This window comes from Nannobrachium achirus (genome assembly GCF_963921795.1).
Source record: "Nannobrachium achirus genome assembly, chromosome: 20".
NCBI lineage: Eukaryota > Metazoa > Chordata > Actinopteri > Myctophiformes > Myctophidae > Nannobrachium > Nannobrachium achirus.
In genome coordinates, this window is record NC_137827.1 from 10,608,775 (window position 1) to 10,631,499 (window position 22,725).

The following is a 22,725-nucleotide window of genomic DNA, read 5'->3' on the forward strand; positions in this document are numbered from 1 at the left end:
GCACAAATAGTGAAAATAGCAGATCTACAAGTTGATCAATGGGTTCAAGCCTGACAACCTTTTCTGCGTGTCGCTCCATGTCTCTCTCTCTCTATGGTGCACTATCAATAAGCTGTCATTAATTTAGCTGTTTGGTGCTACCGAGATGTTGTGACTCCCCGAACCGAAATGAATTTGTCTCTAAAAGTGGAGTATGCATCCGCCCTAACACACAGATGCGTTCCAGGTCTTAGTCTTGACAGGATAATCGCTGAGAAAATAGTCGACAGTTGGAGGTAAAATACAAGAATGAGTATTCGAGCTTCGAGCGGCAGATGCAATGCACTCGGTTACCCCTGGCCGAGGGAGAGCTGTGTGTCACAGTCACACGAGCTGTATGTCACAACACGGAGGGCGCTGGGGTTGACTGGTGGCCTGGGGCCATTCAGAGAGAGAGAGAGATGAGGAGGGGGGATGGGGGGGATGCGCAAAGCAGCCCACTGAACTTGAGTCATGCTGCTTTGACAGAACCTGGCAGACGCCTCCACAGGAAGACTGACTGCAACCGATAAGTCTGGCATGGGTCATCATGAGTCATGGCCAGGGCTCAATCTTGTGTAAAAAAGAATTGCTCTGGTCATTTTCTTTGTACGACAAACAGCCAAAAATAAGATCATCTACAAGCTCAAAACATGTCGCGATCTGACGCGTTGTGAGCTTGATTTTTTGAATTTGAGAGAAAAACTGTTTGCCCCCCCAAAAAGATGCCAGGGTGGTTGATATAAAAAAGACAAGTATACCAGAAAAGTATATTTCTTTTCCCCGAGGAAGTGCATGCATCTATTTTGGTCCCAGGGGAAAACATATGGTCAGAATCAGAAACCTCACCTGTCCAAAAGCATAATTTACGAAAAAAACAAACAAACAAAAAAAAACACAAAAACACAAAAAGTGAAAATATGGAGATAAGAGGTTTCTGCCCGACAGCAACGACGTCCCCACTGGCCAACAGAGATATACAGTATGAGAGAGAAGAGAGGAGGATCAAGAGCAGAGGCATGGATGCCCCGGCCACTATGTCCTCCTAGAGCTGTCACCATTATGACGTTTTACATAACAATTCATTGTCACTTAACACTTATGGTGCCAAACCCGAGTTTCCCGAGTTTGTAGTAGGCCTTGCCTAAAAATATATATATTTTTTAGTATTTTTAATTTTTTTGCTCTCCCTACCTCCTAATTATTGTTTCGGCATGATCGCAATTACGAAAAGCATGTTTGACATTTGAAATTTCTGACCTGTACACTGTGACAAAATAATGGCGATTATGTCAAATAATTGCGATTAGACGATTATGTAATATAATTGTGACAGGCCTTTATCCTCCCCTCCCCCAGCAGATCCAGCCTTGGTCATGACCTCTAAGCAAACGTCATCATATCCATGAACGTGTGTGTACCGTCTCACTGTCTTCACTCACTGCCTGCAGAGATGACACACATTTATACAAGTCACTGCATTGTTCAGTCCACCCCCCCCTCTGAACAGAGTGCCAGCCAACTGTATAAAAACCCCACCATGGGGCCATCATCGTGTTGCCTGCCGCGTTCAGCTCAGCTTCGCTAAACCCATTCAGGACTGACCTACGTTTTCTGAAAAACATCAAAAAATACAAAAACAAATATGTACTGTACTACACAAAAATGTGTTCCCGGCCTGAATGGGTAAACACAGTGGTTGTCAACGTGTCGCGACGCGTTGTGAGCTTGTAGATCTGCAATTTTTTGGGCAAATGTTCCGCCACAGGATAATGGTTGGAAAAACAAAAGCATAACCATATTCTTGGAATATTTTCTTGATTGGAAGGAGCTGAAGAAATCACCTGCAATCAGCATAGTAAAAAATCACACCCAATGTGAAGTGAGCGGTGGTCGTGCTTGCATAACGTCTTCAGACTAGGATTTGAGTCTGGGATGTACAGGCTATGCTCCACACACACGTTTTGCTATAGCAAAACGCTGAGGAAAAAGGCTACAGACACACGCACAGCCACGTATAGGAGCGGTTTACCACCGCTCAAAAACTTAAAGGAAAGGAAAATAAAATAAATTATTTCCCACATTCAATACAGCATCCCTATTTTGGGTATGATATATATATTATTATTTTTATTTTTTTCAGGGGTCCTCCTTGGCATGGAAATGTTTGGGAACCCCTAAGTTAACACAGTCCTAGTATAAACATCCATTAATAACAGGTCTGTGACTAATGTACTTTGCTCTCACTCACACCAGATCCTGGAAGAAAGCAGTGCACCTCTCCAAAACAATCCACTGCTGAGACTAACTCCCTTTCACTTTTTTTTTTTTTTTTTTTTTTCACGTGTTACAGGTAAACATGAAAGTATTTTGCACACGCAGTTCAACGCAAGGGCAGGTGCGTTGTTGGAGCAGACGTATAAATCAAATAGATCCACAATGGTCCCCAGGACTGACCGTACCTCGTGCTGTTTACATTTCTGACTAATAAAGTATTCAATCAATCAAATAACCCGCACTGCACACCGTTTTCACTTGCTCAATTGTAAATGGTGCATTTGTATAGCACCTTTATCCAAGGCACTTTACAGAGATTGTGCATTAAATTCACCCATTCACACACACACATTCATACACCGATGGTGGGGGGAAACCATGCAAGGCACTGAGCAACTAGGGGTTCAGAGTCTTGCTCAAGGACTCTTCAACACTCATTCTGGGGGAGCCCGGGATCGAACTGGGAACCCTTCGGGAACACTCCGTGTTCTAATGCCGGTTTCTCTACCCCTGAGCCACTGCCACCCCCTCAATAGCAAAACCTGTATTAAGGCAACGTTGCCATGCTGGCTTGTATCAGGTGAATCCAAACGACTGAAATCAGTCATGATGGCGATTGAGAACTTTAATCCTTGTGAGTGAGTAATTGGGTGTGTTTGTATACTTAACAAGAAGACCATCCCTGCCAATATAAATACCCCCCCCCCCCCCCCACACACACACACACACACACACACACACACACAAACAAACCTCTACCTACACCATGAATCATTACTTCTTCTAACACACGGATGAAAACATTTTTAGCCTACTTCCCTTGCTAACCTTTTTCAAGTGGATCACTCACTGAATCACACAGCACGTCCTCCTTGCGTACGGACGGTCAGGGGCGTCACAAGGGGTAGGAAAGTGGGACTGAGTTACAAGGGCCCAAGGTGGAGGGGCCCTAGTAACTTTAGCTATTGAAAAATAGCAGATATACAAGCTCACAGCGCGGCACCGAGTGCCGCGCTGCGAGCTTGTAGATCTGCTATTTTTGAAAAGTTGTGAAAATGTGTGCAAATCTTTGAATATATGTATTTTTTAAGCGAACATTTGTAACTCAAATGTAGGCTTCTCGGGGTCCCTGGAACTCAATATTTTGGGATGGGGGTCCGTGGCCAAATTCATATCATTTTGGGGGTCCTTCACATGAAAAAGTTTGAGCAACACTGACATGGAAACATGGGTTTCTTGCACACATTTTTCACAATTTTTCAAAAATAGCAGATCTACAGGCTCGCAGCGCGGCACTCGGTGCCGCGCTGTGAGCTTGTATATCTGCTATTTTTCAATAGTTAACATTCATGGGGGGCCCGCAGTGGAACCTTGTACCCAGGGCCCAGAATTTGGTGTGACGCCCCTGCGGACGGTCGTGTGGTGTGCATGTGATTCTTCTCTGTTGGATCAGTGTCTGGGAAACAGAATGGGAATGGTTTGTTGCAGGGATGTTGCTGCGCAGAGACTCGGTTCATTGACGTCCACAACCAAGTGATTAATGAGTACAGGGGTTAAAGCCAAAAACAAAATAATCCCAAGACTGACATTTATTTTCAGAGCATGTCCCAATTAGGGATGGGACGATATGAACATTTCGTATCACGATTATTGTGACAAAAGAAATCGCGTTTTACGATATTATCACGATAATCAAAATCCATTAATCTGGGGGGCGAAACATTTCTGCGACGCATTGTGAGCTTGTAGATCGGCTATTTATTGGCAAAGATATCGGTTTGAGAGTGGAAAAAAATACTGTATCAAGTATGTATATTGTAATTTTATCAATTATAAAATAAAAGGTGAATTGATCCCAGTGCCTGACGGAGGACGATATCATGATAAATTAAATCTCCACGATACGATTATCGTGAGTGAGTTTTTATCGCGATAAACGATAACATCGCTAATCGTCCCTAATGGGCACATCCCTAGTTTGTTCCGGAGACGAAGCATTAAATGGCACACAGGACAAGAACACTGTGGCTAACCAACGTGTCATTAAAACGTCTGCGACAAGCACTTGTGTGAAATCCTGGCTTGTTTTCTCGCTCTCTTGAAAATGACAAATTGTTAATAGAGTCAAGATGTTACTTAAAAACGTGCCTCTTTTGCCCAAGTCACACAAATAGTATACAGTCCACATGCACACACACACACACACACAGAGAACATGCGGGAAATGTTAGATGCCTACATATTTATTTCCGGAAACAATGTGCCCATAAAACGAAACGGGGATCTTCATTACGACCACTGAAACGACAAACGAGACAAAGCAGAGATTCTAAATAACAACCATACTTCGCTGAGCGAACAACGCCAGACAACGTTAACCACATGAACACTAGCATCGCTATTGTGGGACAGACATGTCGAAAATAGCCAATCAACAAGTTCACAACGCGACGAGCTGCGAATGTGGACCTTTTGACCGGCTATTTTCGGCAAAGCTATTTTTGGAAGAAAAAAAAAGGGGCTAAGAATACACCCCTGGGTTACTCTAGTCCAGGGGTTTTCAAAGTGGGTGACGGGGCACCCTGGGGTGCCGTGACGGCAGTCCAGGGGTAGCCGCAAGATAATTTGATAATATTTCGAATTTATTTGGATACTTAGTGTACTATTACTATTTAGTATCATTTTAAACTTGAAGTACAAAGTTATTTTCAGTCAGTTTGAACCAAATGGCTATTATCTCAACGTTTTCCTCGCAACATAATCACTAAAATATCGTCTCTGTCGGGCAGAAACCTTTAATCTCCAAGTTTCAAATGTCTTTTGGTAAAGCAAAGCCCCGCTTCATCATACATGACCCTTGCACAAAACATGTGAAAACAGCTGACCAACAAGCACACAACGCCTTGCGATGTGAGGCGTTGTGTGCTTGTAGATCTGCTGTTTTCACTAGTTTAGTAAATATTTTAGATGATAAATACAAAATGAACGGTTTTGGACATACAAGGTTTCCAGCCGACAACGACCATATTCTATAAATATAAGGTGCTGGGAGTGAAAATTATAATGTAATAATGTGCCTTGGATTAAAAATATATTTATGGGGTGCCCTGAGACAAAACACTTTGGGAACCACTGCTCTAGTCAATGAGGTATATAGGTTTTCTTTTTGTTAGGGGAAAAGGCAGGCATTGTGCTTGGACTGCAGCAACGACTGGCCTGTGGTGATTCTCCCTGCATGCCTTGACAAGATGCTGCATAGACTTTAAGTTATGCCATTCCACGTTTTGTTTAGTGCACATTTCTTAAAAACGCAACAGCTGAACAAAGGGGGCCCTTCAGGCCCTCATCCATCAACGACGACACACGCGCGCGCACACACACCCATCGTGTCCCTATTCATCGAACAAGTGTCAAAGCAGAGAGAGTGAGGCACGATGACTGGCGCACTGAGCATGATTTAGACTTTACAGAATTTAAGCCTCTAGTTATCTATCTCCGAGAGACATTTCCCCACACAAAAGCATTCATGCAAGCTGGAGTTTGACGTTTACCAACCAGACGGGATAGAAACATTGAACCGAGCTCACAATAAACAGTGGGAGCATAATCGTCTCTGTCGGCTGGAAACCTTTCATATGTCCAAAAATGTTACTTTTCAGGGCTCCAATTCAAAAGCAGCACAGATCCACATGCTCAAAACGCTTCGCTGCCTTGTTTCGAGCTTGTGGATCTGCTACTTTTGGCGCCTTTTCCAAGGCGCTTTACAGAGATTGTGCATTACATTCACCCATTCACACACGCATTCATACACCGATGGCAGAGCAAACCATGCAAGGCACCAACCTGCTCACCGGGAGCAACTAGGGGTTCAGAGTCTTGCTCAAGGACTCTTCCGACACCAACTCTGGGGGATCCCGGGATCGAACTGGGAACCCTCCGTGTTCTAATGACGGTTTCTCGGTTTCTCTACCCCTGAGCCACTGCCCCCCAAAGTATGACGGAGTAGGGCGTTAATTTACGATAAAAACACAAAAAGTTAAAAATATGTCAGCCTTTATTCTTTTATTGATCTCTTGTTTATCCTGCACCACCTGGACTCTACGGCGGATGTGCATTAGGGATGGGACGATAAGCGATATTATCGTTTATCGTGACGAAAAAACACTCACGATAATCATATCGTGGAGATTTAATTCATCGTGATATCGTCCTCCGTCATGCACTGGGATCAATTCACCTTTTATTTGGCGAGCTGCATATCCGGTACCATTTAACTGCTCTATAATTGGTAAAAGGTTTCTCACAATAATCGTGATATGACATTTTCATATCGTCCCATCTCTAATGTGCATGCATGCATACTATACTCTCTCAACAAAAGCCTTCAGGCCTCCCAGTGTGTCTGACACCAAACAGCGATGAGGATTGTAGGAGGATGTCTTGTTTTTCCTCCCAGCAACACACCGCCCGGCGTCTCCATACACCACTTCAAACATTTGCCACAGTGAACTTTTACGAGGCATTTGGGGGGAGGGGGAGGGGGGGGGGGGGGGAGGGGCGGAGCAGAGCAGACACACCATGTGAAAACAGCATGCACGGCTGGCTGTCTGGGGGAGCCTGCAACCAGCAATAATAAACACATCAAAAAGACTGCCTTTTTCGCCAAGCAGGGTTTCTGTTATCCATGCATGATAGCAATGCATCCATCGGAACGGAAAAGGGAGACGATTGAAATGTGGATTAGTTTGAGTGTTTGTGTATACATTATATAAAGTTATTTTCAGTCAGTTTGAAGCAAAATGGCTATTATCGCAACGTTTTCCTCGCAACATGATCACTAATAATATCGTCACTGTATGGCAGAAACCTTGCATCTCCAAGCTTCAAATGTGTAGGTCTTTTGGTAAAGCAAAGCCCTAGCCTGGGGCCAGCCTATATACTAATGCAGCTAACTAACTGCAGTATCATTCCCTCCTTGTTTTAACATGGCTGGGATGTATAGCTCAGCTAGGCTAGCAAAGCCCTGCTTCATCATACAAGACCCTCGCACAAAACATGTGAAAACTAGTTTAGTAAATTTTTTAGATGATAAATACCAAACGAACGGTTTTGCACATACAAGGTTTCCACCCGACAACGACAATATGCTATAAGACTCCCTAATCGGGAGATAAGCGACAGTCAGGTCGCAGCGTGATTTTAGGGCAAATGTGTAGGAGCAGTGTCCAAAAATGTGTTTGAAAAAATCGGCCTGATGGTGGCGCTATGTGGGACAGATCCATGTTGATGAGATGAGTGTAGACATACTGTGTACTGATTTGCGTAATTTTAGGGCAAAATGTGTAGGAGCAGTGTCCAAAAATGTGTTTGAAAAAATCGGCCTGATGGTGGCGCTATGTGGGACAGATTCATGTTGATGAGATGAGTGTAGACATACTGTGTACTGATTTGCGTAATTTTAGGGCAAAATGTGTAGGAGCAGTGTCCAAAAATGTGTTTGAAAAAATCGGCCTGATGGTGGCGCTATGTGGGACAGATCCATGTTGATGAGATGAGTGTAGACATACTGTGTACTGATTTGCGTAATTTTAGGGCAAAATGTGTAGGAGCAGTGTCCAAAAATGTGTTTGAAAAAATCGGCCTGATGGTGGCGCTATGTGGGACAGATCCATGTTGATGAGATGAGTGTAGACATACTGTGTACTGATTTGCGTAATTTTAGGGCAAAATGTGTAGGAGCAGTGTCCAAAAATGTATTTGAACAGATCGGCCTGATGGTGGCGCTATATGGGACAGATCCATGTTGATGAGATGAGTGTAGACATACTGTGTACTGATTTGCGTAATTTTAGGGCAAAATGTGTAGGAGCAGTGTCCAAAAATGTGTTTGAAAAAATGGGCCTGATGGTGGCGCTATGTGGGACAGATCCATGTTGATGAGATGAGTGTAGACATACTGTGTACTGATTTGCGTAATTTTAGGGCAAAATGTGTAGGAGCAGTGTCCAAAAATGTGTTTGAAAAAATCGGCCTGATGGTGGCGCTATGTGGGACAGATTCATGTTGATGAGATGAGTGTAGATGTTACAGGGTAAATGGGTAACTCAGGGAGACCTCGGTAAGAGCGCTCGTTTTGTAGTTCACCACACACTAATCACCACCAGATGGCGACGTCAGCCACTGGATAAGAGAGTTACGTCACGCTTTGAACTCGCCGCAGACCGGAAGTGTTTACTCTTTATTTACTAGCCTAGCCTAGCCTAGCCTAGCCTAGCCTAGCCTAGCCTAGCCATTAGCTCCATTGTAGTCACTTGGACAGGGCGTTTAACGTGCGCTTGCCCAGGCCTTACGGCCTGGGCATAAATATAACGATTGCATTCACCACGGCTTCGTAACTCGCGCGGCGCTCCGCCGGCCGCGCGGCCCTGGCCCGCTCTTCGCGGCCACTCGCGCCTGCGGCGCTCGGGGGCGAAGAGCAGGACCAAGGTCCGCTGGCCTTCGCGCCGCTTGGGGCTTCGTGGACCCAGGGGGGCCTCGTAACTCGTTTGGGCTTCGTGGATACAGGGGGGCTTCGGTAGCCGCTCGCAGTGTCGTGGACAATAGAGCGGCGCACCGCCTGGAGTACGTTGTATTGGCGACCGCTTGCTCCGCCCCGTGCCGCACCACGAGTGCTCCGCGTCTCGAATGCCCTGGTTCTCTTTAAAACCGTGACATAGACATACTGTGTACTGATTTGCGTAATTTTAGGGCAAAATGTGTAGGAGCAGTGTCCAAAAATGTGTTTGAAAAAATGGGCCTGATGGTGGCGCTATGTGGGACAGATCCATGTTGATGAGATGAGTGTAGACATACTGTGTACTGATTTGCGTAATTTTAGGGCAAAATGTGTAGGAGCAGTGTCCAAAAATGTGTTTGAAAAAATCGGCCTGATGGTGGCGCTATGTGGGACAGATCCATGTTGATGAGATGAGTGTAGACATACTGTGTACTGATTTGCGTAATTTTAGGGCAAAATGTGTAGGAGCAGTGTCCAAAAATGTGTTTGAAAAAATGGGCCTGATGGTGGCGCTATGTGGGACAGATCCATGTTGATGAGATGAGTGTAGACATACTGTGTACTGATTTGCGTAATTTTAGGGCAAAATGTGTAGGAGCAGTGTCCAAAAATGTGTTTGAAAAAATGGGCCTGATGGTGGCGCTATATGGGACAGATCCATGTTGATGAGATGAGTGTAGACATACTGTGTACTGATTTGCGTGATTTTAGGGCAAAATGTGCCTCGTCAAGGACGATGATACAGGAAAGAAGAAGAAGTCCTCCGTCTGTCAGTCTGTCTACTGTACATGCTGACATCACTGATACTAAACAGTGTCGCCACCATGGTAACAAAGCCCAACTGACATCACTGACTGACATCACTACAGTGCCCAAATTTGGAGATGACGTCACAGACTGTCCTGGATAGGCCTGGGGCGGTATGGACATTTTGTTACCGCGATTACCGTCTTCCCATTTACCGCCGGTACTGCGGTAATTACCGCACCCCCGTATCTATTAATTAAGGTTCGGCGATAAGCCAAAATATTGCAATCATCTTCCCAAAAGTCGCCTCTCCACAGTGGAGAGGCGACACAGCCTGACTGCCCGAGTTATACTTCTCCGTACAGCACAGCGGGTCTGGCTTTCAAAGGAGCAGATCTACAAGCTCACAACACATCGCATCCGCGATGCGTTCTGAGCTTTTAGATCTGCACTGTCGGGTTACCATAGTAACGTAGGCTAGCTACTTGGGCTTTTCAGACACAAACAGCTGTGTGAACAAACCAGAAGAGGAAGGGTAGTCAGATCGTGTACAGTGATTCTGTAAACTCACGTCACGTCTCAACTCTCAAATCGCAGTGATTGAGTGCTGCTATATACAGGTTTTAGTTACAAGACTTGACAAAAAAGGTTATAAAATCGCCGACGCGCCGCTGGACGGAGCACAACGTGCGACGCGGTGGAGAAAGTAAAATAGTTTCATTTTCGGTTTTAGTCCACGCGGCCCGCGCTCCGCCAGTAATCCGTATGAATAAAAAAAGATATGCCACAACACAAGGTATGTATTAACATCCTTGTGTCGAGTGGATTACAGAGAAAGTTTATGCTGCTCCGTCATAGAGTTGTGCTCCGTACTCTACTGCCCTGCGTGCACTGTGTGCACTGTGCAGGTCTGTGTGTGAGTGACGTATGTGGGCGGCTTCCAACGTGTGGTACACGGCCCAGAGCAGAGCGGCATGGAGCGCATGCGGTCCTCGCTTCTCCCCCGTTTTAAAACTCGCTCGTTCTCAATAAAAATAGCCTATTTTTTGTCTTTTTTGACCGCGGTAAGGACCCTGACACCGCGGTAGGCCGCGGTATACCGTGATACGGCGGTACGGCGGTTACCGAACCCAGCCCTAGTCCTGGACACGGAACACCATATATGGGCATAAAAGAGTGCCAGCCAGACAGACGGACAGAGCGGTTGTTGCACAACTGGAAATCGATGGTGACTGTTCTGCCCAACGGGCACCGGTCTGGGTTCTCCAACACTACTTCTGAGACTCCTACATTCAATCCCTCATCGCACACCCCCGGGCACAGGACTAATGTATACAGTATAGATATATATGTCTCCTGTCTACCTGGAGCATCTCTATCTATACACTACACACTGTTCTAACTGTTCTTAAGGATAGCAGGAAAGGCAGCAGAGAGTTACAGTATGTCCTCCTTATGTGACAGACCCTGGACCACTAACCTTATCTCTAACCCTAACCTCTATAGATAGATAGATAGATACCTTTATTATCCCAAGGGGGAAATTCAGTTGTCCAGTTGTAGCACAGCAGTATACAGTTATTTACAAAGTTACAGAGAAGTAAGAAAAAAGATAGATAAGAGGAAAAAAAACAAGAGCAGTACAGTACCAATAAAGAGAAGGTGCATCAATATAGGGGGTGAATAATATATAAATATATATACATAAAGTGTCTTACAAAAAGAGACCGTAGCAGTCAATGCTAGTTAGTGCAACAAGTATCTCACTGTCATTGTTAAACAAAGCAAAATACTCAGAAAATACCAACACAACCTAATGCAATGTCAAAAATCTGTGCGAAAAAAAAGCAATAATAAACACATAAAAAAGACTGCCTTTTAGTCTCTCTCTCTATGGAAGTGCTGCCACTCCGACAATAAGAAGTCACTGTCAGAGTGGAGACATGTCGGAATGGAGAGCAGTCACCACCAGGTGTAATCCAAGGGTTCTCAAACTTTTCAGGCCGCGACCCCACAAAATAATAAGATTTGAACTGGTGTGGTGACCCCCCCAAAAGCACCCCCCACCTAGACAAGCAAGGCTTTGTGACCTTGTAGGTGGGCTATTTTCCACAAAGGTCGCCTCTTTCTTACGTAGAATGTGGCAATTTGGCCAATTTGGTATTCAAAAAGATCTTAAAAGTCATTAAATTGTAACTTTATAAATGTGCAGATACCGTGTGCACCAAGGGTAGGCAACCTTAGGCACGGGTGCCAACACTGGCACAGGGGAGGGTGATCACTGGCACACTGCACATTTTAAAATAAAATATTGTTTTAAACGTAGTCAATTAAATTAAGTCACCTAATTTGCCGCAAATTACATCCTGCAGATAATGCTACATTCATTAAAACTCTGAGGGAGTCTGGGATAACACTAACAATGTCCTGACAATCAAAATATGTCGGAATCTTTGATAGGGTGTCATTAAAATGTATGTTGACATGACACACTGACTATCTAGACAATAAAGCTTGTGCATCTGCTAAAATATTGATAGAAGGAGGATCTGTGGACACATGTAGGCCTATATCATTTTGGAGGTCCTTGACTCTTAAAAAGTTTGAGAAACACTGCTCTACAAAATACAGCAGAGAAGAGACACACATGCACGGACGCACGCACACGCGCGCGCACACACACACACACGCGCACACGCACACATTACGTAAGCAATGGATGAGCAGCTTTCCGTTGTGCTGACAGCTGGAAAGTAGGGGCGGGAGAGGGGTTAGAAAGAGAGAGAAAAAAAAACACCAACACATCTAATCGAAACACATTACAGTTAATGACAACGGAGGCCTTGTGGGGAAGGTCCGCTGACTATCGCCCTGTCTGATAAATGTCTCCTTTCAGCTGACGGTAAAGCGGGGATAGAGACACACACACACATACACACACACAGACAGACAGACAGACAGACAGATAGAGGGCGGACAGGACGGCTAGAACTCGAGCTTCTTGCCCTGGAGGAGGCGTTTGTTTAGTTGCACAGAGGGCTGATGCAAAGAGTTGCAGTGTGTCTTTGTGGTTCCTTCCCCCCTCGGTGTCTCTGAAGAGAGTCCCCTGTAGTCACAACAAACTACGGAGGGCAGGGGTGTCGCACCAAATTCTGGGCCCTGGGTACACGGATTCACTGCGGGCCCCCCGCACAATTATTTAATGCTTTACTATTGAAAAATAGCAGATATACAAGATCACAGCGCTGCGAGCTTCTAGATCTGCTATTTTTGAAAAAATCGTGACCATTTGTGCAAGTCTTTGAATATTTCAAATCCTTCTAAGGTTTTTGGAAAAGCCTATGTTTCTATGTCAGTGGTGCTCAAACATTTTCATGTAAAGGACGCCCAAAATAATATGTATTTGGCCACGGCTCCCCCATCTCAAAATATTCAGTTCCAGGGACCCCCCCCCCCCAGAAGCAGAATTTGAGTTACAAATGTTGACTTTAAAAAATACATATATTCAAAGATTTGCACACATTTTCACGTTTCAAAAATAGCCGATCTACAAGCTCGCAGCGCGGCACTCGGTGTCGCGCTGTGTGCTTGTATATCTGCTATTTTTCAATAGCTAAAGTATAAAATAATTAAGGCCCCTCCACCTTGGGGCCTAGTAACTCAGTCCCAACCCCCCCCCAACCCCCTTGTGACGCCCCTGATAGAGGGGACAGTCGACACACACACACACCGAGCCCATGGCTCCGCTGGCCAGGGCTGCAGGAAATGAAGCGCCTGGACGAGGCGAGGGGGTATCATCAGGAAACATCTGGCATCCTCCAGGTGCTGGCTGTTGGGCTTGGCTGGCTGGCTGGCTGGGGGGAACAGCCAGTTAGGGATGGGACGATAATCTGTATTATCGTTATTATCGTTTAACGTGATAAGAAAAACACTCAATAACAGTATCGTGGAGATTTTACATTTATCGTGAAACTATCCTCTGTCATGCACTGGGATGGATTCGTATTTTATTTGCCGAGCTACATATTCCGTTGGTAAAACGGACCTGGAAATAACATACTTGATACAGACTTCTTTTTTTTTTTACTTCTACCAAATCTCTGCCCAAAAATAGCCGAGCTACAAGCTCGCAATGCGTTTTGAGCTTGTAGGTCGGCAATTTTTTTTGGCAAATGTTCCGCCCCAGGATAATGGATGTTGGGATTATCGCGATAATATCGTAAATCACGATTATTTTGGTCACAATAATCGTGATAGGACATTTTCAAATCGTCCAGTTACATCCAGTTTAAGACACGTTCATCTGTACTCAGCAGTACTTACTTACTTTACGTACTCACCAGTGGCGGAGAGCAACTAGATACATGTACTAAAATACTGCACTTAAGTAAAAGTTTGGGGTAGTTTTGCTTTACTCGAGTAATGAGTCAAATGATCTCAACAATATTGTATCCACTACATCAGTGGAAAATACTGTACTTTTGATTCCACAACAATCATTTGAAAAATGTAGTTACTTAACACTTATGTTGCTATGATTTTTTTCTCTTCAATGTCCCACGTTGCATGGTTACCATAGACTTCCATGGTAATTGCGCAATTGTGTAAAAAGTGCACGCCCATGCCTAGATGATGCACCACGTGTGTGCACACTGTTCACAGCTTTCAAACAAAAAAATCCGCTTGGAAATCCGTTCAGGCATTCATGATGTATCAGCCATTATGTTTTCTTCAGATGTAAACAAACATGGCTGCCATGTTTGAAAGAATGGGTTGGTATGGGGGTTAAACATGCAATTTCGCGATCGCGATCATATCTAATACATTTCTGGAGGTCCAAAAAATGTTTTTGAAAAAAAAAATTGAAAAAAAAAATTGAAAAAAAAAAAAAAAAAAAAAAAAACGGCCCAAACTCGGGAAACTCGGGGTTGGCACAGCGGTAGTACCTTTTCAAACTCGGGAAACTCGGGGTTGGCACCAGATGTGTTAACAGATTTTTATTGTGAAAAAAAAAGAGTTCTTCTATACTTCGGCCTTTGGAAAAGAACTACAAGCTCACAACGTGTCACATCATAGACTTCAAACGTGTATTTTTTTGTACTTTTTACATGTTGTACATTTTAATGCCAATACTTTGTGAAAATTGTGAACGCAGGACGATGTAAACGATGCATTTCTAGTAAAAAGAGTATTTCTAAATTGTGGTGTTGCTCATACTTTCCCTTGAGTAACAAATATGGGTACTTCTTCAGACTGCACTGGCTAGTGTTGGAGGAGGGTACAGAAACATTAACCTAAATAAGAAAAAGAGGCGCGCAATGCGCATCAGCATTGGGGTTTCTCAGTGGAGTGCTAGACCTAAAGTCCAGTATACGCAAAAAGTGGGAATTCCAAAAAGGTAGCACATCCAAAACTTTAAAGGACAACTTTGTTTTTTTTTTCACAACAAGGCTTCATATTTTAGATAGTCATTAGAAAAATGTTTTTATTTATTACTTTCTATCGTTTTAGGGATTTTAACGATTTTGATTTGCATGCATGCAAGTGGCTAATTATGTATTTTTAGACACAATAAGCCCATTCCCAAGATGCAAAGCAATCTTTCATGGGCAAATGTGACTTATGGGGGCTGGTGTAAATAGTAACAAAGATATTGTAGGCTTATTGTGTCTAAAAATACAGATTTAGCCACTTGTACGCATGCCCCCACCCACTGAAATGGCTAAAACAATAGAAAGCAGTAAATGAAAACATTTTAACACTCATCTTTCTTTTTTTCTAATTACAATCTAAAACATGAAGTTGTCCTTTAAATCAATGGAGGACAAAGTACTCACATTTCCACTTTTTTGTGCCAATAAAAAAAGTGGAAATGTGAGAAACGTTAGCCTATCTATCAGTCACCTGGCCTCAACTCTCCCATGTGAGGCCGGTCTTGTTGGTCATAGGTTATGTCAGCATCTCTTCTGAGGTCGCCGTGCGTTGAAAGACAGAGTGGTCCAGAGGTCAGCGTTGATAGACGCTGTACTGTGTGTGTGGGATTGCTCAGGGGACACAAGATAACAGCTGGCAGACAGGCACGTGCACACATAGACATCAAAGGGGGCTTGAGTTCCTGCCCTTTTATCCGTCTGTAAAAAGACCTCTCCAGACGATGAGTGCAGTTTTCACTATGGTGAAAGAATTGCAAATGCCACCCTTTCCATGCCATACCTGATTCCATGCTTAGTTCAGTGAGGTACCAAACATAGTTGTAATTGTGAGCTTGGAGGGCTGCTATTTTCAATATTTTCACCAAAAGGCCCTTTTAGAAATGTCAGCCCCTGCCTCTCTAACATTCTCTGCACGTCCCTGGTAGAAGCATAGCCCATCTGGCAGAAGACAAGAGTTCAGAGTGACAGCGTTGCCAGACTACGCGAAAGAAACAAGCAAGCAACCACTGAGGTCCACGATAACAAAATAAGCTATAAGGGCAGGCCGGTCAAACTTTATCGTCTAGTGTTGTTTTTACTAGTGGTCCTCAAACATCTTCATACCGAGGACCCCCAAAGGAATAATTATGCATTTGACCCGGGGGCTGACCGCCTTCTGAAAATATGTTGTGCCAGTGACTCATCATACGAGATTAGATTATTGTTTGAGGGTTTCAAAAACATTCCAGATGTGTAACATTTAAGATATAATACATTTCAAGACCTGGGCATTGCGCGGCCTGGGGGCCCCTTTGGTTCACTCTGACCGGCCCGTGTCGTGTAGGGTTAAGGGCAAATTACAAAATAAACACATTTTCTCATTTTACCTCGTGCATGGACTAAAGCTGCATTTCTTTTATCTAGAAGTTTTTTTATTCACATACATATGGACACAAATGCGTACATCAACACGTGTGCGTGATCATTGGATGTTGTTCTCATTAACAAGCAGGTGGTCAGACTGGTCACAAGAAGAAAAAAAAAAGAAAAGTTGATGCAGATTGCAAAGTATATATTTACTGAAGTCGGAGGTAAAGCCGTGTGTTTAGTTTGCGGGGAGCACATCTTACGGGGAGCACTGCCTTTTAGCCCGGGCCCTCCACAATATTTTCTGTTGTTCTGTTGGCCCCATGGAAAAACTATTTTTTTTTTCACCCCTGATAGGGCGTTTAAATGATTAGACTGAAAGAAACTCCAAATAAGCAGCTAACTACACTTTAGAAACAAGCCCCCCCCCCCCCCCCCCTCCCCCCCGCAAAGACTTCCAAAGCCCAAAGGCGCTTATAATAAGTGGACATGGCAACCCTGCCACATAATAAGCCTCCCAGTTTCACATAATATTGGAGAGCGGCCACTGATGGCTCAGCATATTTCTGCACGTCCTGAGAGCCTTTACCCCCCTTGATAAAGGCAGCGATTGAGCAACACAAAATAGATAGTGATTAGTCAGTGCTAATGGAGGGAGAGTGAACCTGCGATCTCTAATGATTAGACGTACAGAAGCACTCTTGTGCATTAATCCAGTGCTTCTCATTTCTCAACATGTGGGGTTGGGGGACCCCCTATGAGTTTGTGTGTGTGTGTGTGTGTGTGTGTGTGTGTGTGGGGGCCTCAGATGACAATTAAGTGATCATTTAAGGACTTTTCAGACTTTTTTAATACCTCAAAAAGGAATCAACAAACTATACTATAAAAACCGGTCAAGCAAACATTGGCCAAAATGATCTAATAGTCAAAGACTTTGAAAATAGCCGATCTACAAGCTCACAACAGCGTGACCGCAGTCCAGGGGTGCCGGGAGATAATTTGATAATATTTGGAATTTATTTGGACACTTGAAAAAATATTTTGTATAATTTTAAACTTGAAGTACAAAGTGAGTCAGTTCTAACCAAAATGTCTATTATCTCAACGTTTTCCTTGCAACATAATCACAAAAATATCGTCACTGTCGTAAAACCTTGTATCTCCAAGTTACAAATGTGTATGTCTTTTGGTAAAGCAAAGCAAAGCCCTGCTTCATCATACAAGACTGTCGCACAAAACTAGTGAAAACAGCCGATCTACAAGCACACAAATCGCGAGGCGTTGTGTGCTTGTAGATCTGCTGTTTTCACTAGTTTAGTACATTTTATAGATGATAAATACAAAACGAACGATTTTGGACATACTAGGTTTCTACCCGACAACGATATGCTATAAATATAAGGTGCTGGGAGTGAAAATTATAATGTAGGGGTGCCCTGAGACAAAACAGTTTGGGAACCGCTGACATAGATAACGGTGACAGTTTCCAACTGGCTATCAGTGCCTACCACCATCAGACTGTTGAACGAGCGCTGAGCTGCACTTGTCGCCAGGCTGTCAACAACAACACAGGCCACTGCACAGGATTAGTTCTTCTGTGAAAATACCGTAAGATTGTGGGAGCGCTTTGCTGCTGCTGCTGCACTGTCTGGAAGTGTCTCTTGTGTTTACAGCACACTGACACTGTATGTAATATGTGTTGCTGAACAATGTCTCACCTGCATGTGAGAATATAACATACACAAGGGATTATGTTTCTATACAGTATGCACTGCTCTTTTAACTGCCTCATCCAAATGTATTACTTTTTATTTCGTTCATCTCTCTTTCAACCATTCACCTTATCACTGTCGGGAACATTTATTGGCACGAAGCGACACGTTTTCAGCTTGTCGCTCTGCTACTTTTCCTGTTTTTTTTTAGAGACGTGCCGATTGATCGGTGAGTGATCGCGATCGGCCAATAATGCCTCTATCGGCTTTGATCGGTATCGGCTTTGCCGATCTACAAGCTAGATCAACTATTTTCACAATATTTATCTGTGGGACTGAATGTAACCTCAGCTTCAACTCCTACAAGTTGAATTGGATACTAAAGGACCTCAGCCTGCAATCTAATGTTTATACTCAATATGCAATGTCAATGTTTTGTAAGAACCATTAAATATATAAATGCTGCTACAGTAACACAATTTGTTATGGATTTGACGCTGTGATCGGGAATATCGGTATCGGCAGATACTGATTCCAGTTGATCGGTGATCTTGGCCACAAAAATCGCAATCAGAGCATCCCTACTGTTTTTCAATTTGAATCCTGAAAAAGTAACCCTTTTGGACGAGGTTCCCAGCCGACAGACGAATCAGACGGTATTCACACTCTACTTTCAATCTTTATTCTTCACCCCTTTCCTTAACAGAAATTAAATGATGGGAGCTGGAAGACAAAGGAATTTCACCCAGTTTTACTCTATAAAAAGGTTCTATAAACCTGTTATGAGACAATAATGTTGAATGAAGTTGAACCGAGTTCAGGTACATGAAACCAACCACACCCTTTTCAAAGTAAACCATCAAACTAGTTTACATCAAGCAGTAGCTCCGGGCAGAACTTAAACTGTGTGTCACCTCACCCGCCAATTAGAATGGCTGTCGGTGCGTCGTGTCACTTTTTGACAGCTTCGTCTGAGCACAAAAGCTCCTGCATTAACATTAATGCCCCCGTGTTCTAGTGAATTCCAAGCATGCCCAGAGGACACGGCGAGCAATGTGCCTTTCTCTGACACGAGTCGAGGTGACGTTCAAGTGACGTTTTTAAGATTTATTTGTGTCATTTTTTATGCTTCTTTTCAGACAGTGTCAGTCAGTGTAGTCCGACGGGAAGTCCAAAGCCAATGAGGAGGGGTCTCACAGTCTCTCCACACTGGTCCACAGAAAACAAACAAAAATATAGTGAGAGGGCAACGTGTATCTGCCGGTAAACACCACCACACTGCTCCTGTGGCTGATGACCACTGGTCTAGGTAAAAATACTATGCCTTTAAGATCATTAATGCAAAATATGAATTAAAACAGTAAAAACAAGTATAAAACACTGACTAAGTTGTGCCTATATAGAGAGGATTGTTTGAAATATGCTAGCGGTCCAGAGCTCCAAAAAGCTCTCCACCGAAACCTTGGAAAGCCCAGAATCAGCCTCCAGACATACAGACAGACAGACAGACAGACAGACAGACAGAACCACATGCAATTCAAACTGCTTCAGGCAGTGTGAAACTAGGACCTCATGTCAACAACAACAACATAGTCTCGCAAGCCAGACTTCTGCCTCCCACAATTTTCAAAAGCTTCTGTCATACAGTCTGGAGCAATGGAAGCTCTGAAAATGATCAGAGGATAAAGCGGATGTGAAGCCTCCTCCCCGTGTCCGTTTCGTCTTTACAGTCACCCAAATTCATAAAAGCATAATACAGCTTGCTGCTTAGCAGTTAGGGAAATAAAACATGTCATCTAAAGATATTTTAAGATGACAGCTTTGCCTCGGATTTCATGGAGGTGTAGTTCCCGACTCTATATAGCATGGGTCTTCAACAGGGGGTCCTCAGAGTTACTAAAGGGGGTCCTCCAAATCTTTGAGTGATAGAACGTTTTTTTATATTAACCACTTGAACCCTAGTGTCCATATTCTGAGAACTTTAGCCAAAAATATTAGATCTACAAGCAGCGCTGTGAGCTCGTAGATCGGCTATTTTCGGCAAGGAGCTTTGGTGTAGAGGGGAAAATGAGCAGACTAAGTACAGAATGAAAGGTCATGTTTAAGTATTGACAGTTCAAGTGGTTAAATATCTGAAAACACAAATTGACATGAATCCAAAATACACTGATGATTGTGCTGTCAACTATATGGAATCTATGATAAGGTTGTGGGGGTCCCCACTTCATCTCTCTCTCAGTCTCAACTAAGGGGTCCCTGGCCTGAAAACGTTGAAGACCCCTGCTATATATCATTCGGAGATGGTGTGGAAGTGGAATGGTTGTCTGGCTTACGCGAGGCTTAACAACAAACAAACAAGACACTCACTCGAACGTGAAGAAGAGGCCACACGTGACCAGGATGAGCACCAGGGTGAGGTAGAACACCCCCGTCTGCCGGGCCATCATAATCCTCCCATCGCAGTAGAACTTGTTCCGCCCCGGGAACGCCTCCCAGCGCCTCTTCTTTGGGGCCTTCTTCTTGCCGCACTTGCCGTAGGGGGCCTCCATGGGCGTTGAGCTGCGAGTGCTGATCTGGCTGTACTCACACTCTCGCATGGACTCGGACACCCCGAGATGCATCAGCTGTCACTGATCCACAAACACCTCCTCCTCCTCCCTCCAGCACAGCTGTGTGGACCCCCGGACCCGGGACCACCACCAGACACACCGCCAGTCCTCCTCGAGACGTGCCTCTCTCTCTGTGTGGTGTGAAGGACAATAAATGAACTTAGTGGAGTGCAGTGCACGATTAAAAAAATAAGGCTGTCTGTTCACTTTTTGCTCCTCTTCTTCAAAATGAACGAGATTATCCTCTTTCTATCTGCAAAGTGTTTGTTTCAGAAAAATCCATAGACATGCAATGAGCTACTTTCTGTCAAGAAATTCAGTTGAGGTGATTATTATATAGTATTGGAGTTTGGAAGAGCTCGTGGGAAGTCACTAAACGGTCCTGTGTACCACCTGGTTCCAGGAGGCAGCAGGACGTTGCGGTATTGAAGACAAGCGCTTCCAAAGTTCAACACTTGAATAAAAAAAAAACATGTTTGCGGATTTCTTGACAGAAAGTAACTCATAACATGTCTATGGTGGATTTTTACTTTGCAGATAGAAAGAGAATAATTCAAGCTTTCCATTAAGCCGGCAATATTGGCGAGTTACTTTGAGGTATCAGCAAAAAATAAAAATAAATAAAACGTTTTGATGCTTTGAATCCTTATGGGAGGTATTGCAACCCTAGATTCAACAGATTTTAAAAAAATATCTAGTGTTGAAATTTGTGGCTAAGGTAAAATGACATAATCGTGCTTGACAGTTGACAGCCCTAGTTGAGTGCACGGTAATGCAACAAAAAAGCACCCTTCTTCACTCTTACCTCTTCTTCAAAAATGAACAAGATTTCTAACAAAAAAATACATTTTTGGTCACTTTCGTGAAATCATTTAATTAAAGCCATGCATCATTCACCCTATTCTCTTACATTCTCCAGACGTATGCATGCACCCCAATAATACATACAGTGACATTTAAAGTTAGCCAACATGTAATACATAAATATGAATCATAATTCCAATCATCCCAACATGCAACAACGTACTGTACTTGTAGCAGCAGACATACAGCACCGCCGGCTTGGATCCCCCCGGTCGCTCTCTCTCTCTCTCTCTCTCTCTGTTCGGCTAACTCGCTAAAGCTAACATGGCTACCACAATTAGCAAGTTGTGAGTTTCAGTTTTTCTAAAACAAACCAAAACTAAATGTGTTTGGCCTACTGGTGTGGGCCAGTTTGAACAGTTTGAAACTTTTTTTGACTGGTTCCTCTCACTTTTACGTGACGTTCGTACTTGTTCGTATTGTTACATTCGTCTGTTTAGTTTAGTTTTCATTAACTTGTGATGTTTTGACTTGACTGAGTCAGAGCGGAGAGAGAGAGGAGAGGTGCGGTAGTAGTAGTAGTAGGTACACGGAGATGATGGTGGTGATGGTGCGTTCGTGAAAGTCGGGACACCCTAGTGTTCACATTTAACTCAAATTCAGTTATTTTTTGCATACTGTAACATTCATTTATTAACCACTTTCAACGCGGCATCCCAATTTTGGGAATGTCATTATAGGCGAACATTTTCAAGCATTTTCTCTTTTCGTCCCCGAACAAATAGCGGACATATTGATCTATTCTACAGGCTCTCAACGCGTCACATTTTAGAAACGGGGGTTTAGTGGTATCCTATTTTTTGCCAGCCCCTATTTATTTCTGAAGTTACGCCTCTGTTCCCATCGTCCCATTTGTCTCAATAAATTGATTATAAAAGGAGCCCAATGTAAACAAGCCATGGTGGAAAAAGTATATATATATATTTTCACTTTCAAAAAACTTTTGGTCATTTTATCGTCTAATCAGGCTTTTATGAAGACCCAGAACAGTTTTTAATTTGCTTGATTCAATATTTAGATATTTGATGTAAATGTTATCAAGCCCTCCTGATAACATGGAGCGGTTTCATGCCAGTAAAGGATTTCTGCAAAAACCGCTCCATTCTCATTAAATTGCTTTGGCGGAATCAGGAATCCACTCTCAGGTAGTTTGGTGCCACGGT

At 43.6% G+C, this 22,725-nt stretch overlaps 1 protein-coding gene across 2 annotated transcripts in view; it reads right to left on the reverse strand.

The window, feature by feature from the left end:
• LOC308305704 (palmitoyltransferase ZDHHC14-like) overlaps positions 1-22,725 on the reverse strand; it is a 108,062-nt gene that overhangs the window by 83,144 nt on the left and 2,193 nt on the right. Inside the window, exons 1-2 of one of the 2 annotated variants that reach the window (XM_080750541.1) lie at positions 21,726-22,124; positions 20,457-20,829 (exon numbers count right to left, since the gene is read on the reverse strand). In XM_080750541.1, coding sequence (XP_080606667.1) covers positions 20,457-20,710 — 254 coding nt within the window. In that variant the 5' untranslated portion in view covers positions 20,711-20,829; positions 21,726-22,124. Of the gene's footprint in view, positions 1-20,456; positions 20,830-21,725; positions 22,125-22,725 lie in introns of those variants that run through there. The other variant, XM_080750540.1, reaches the window with a different exon arrangement.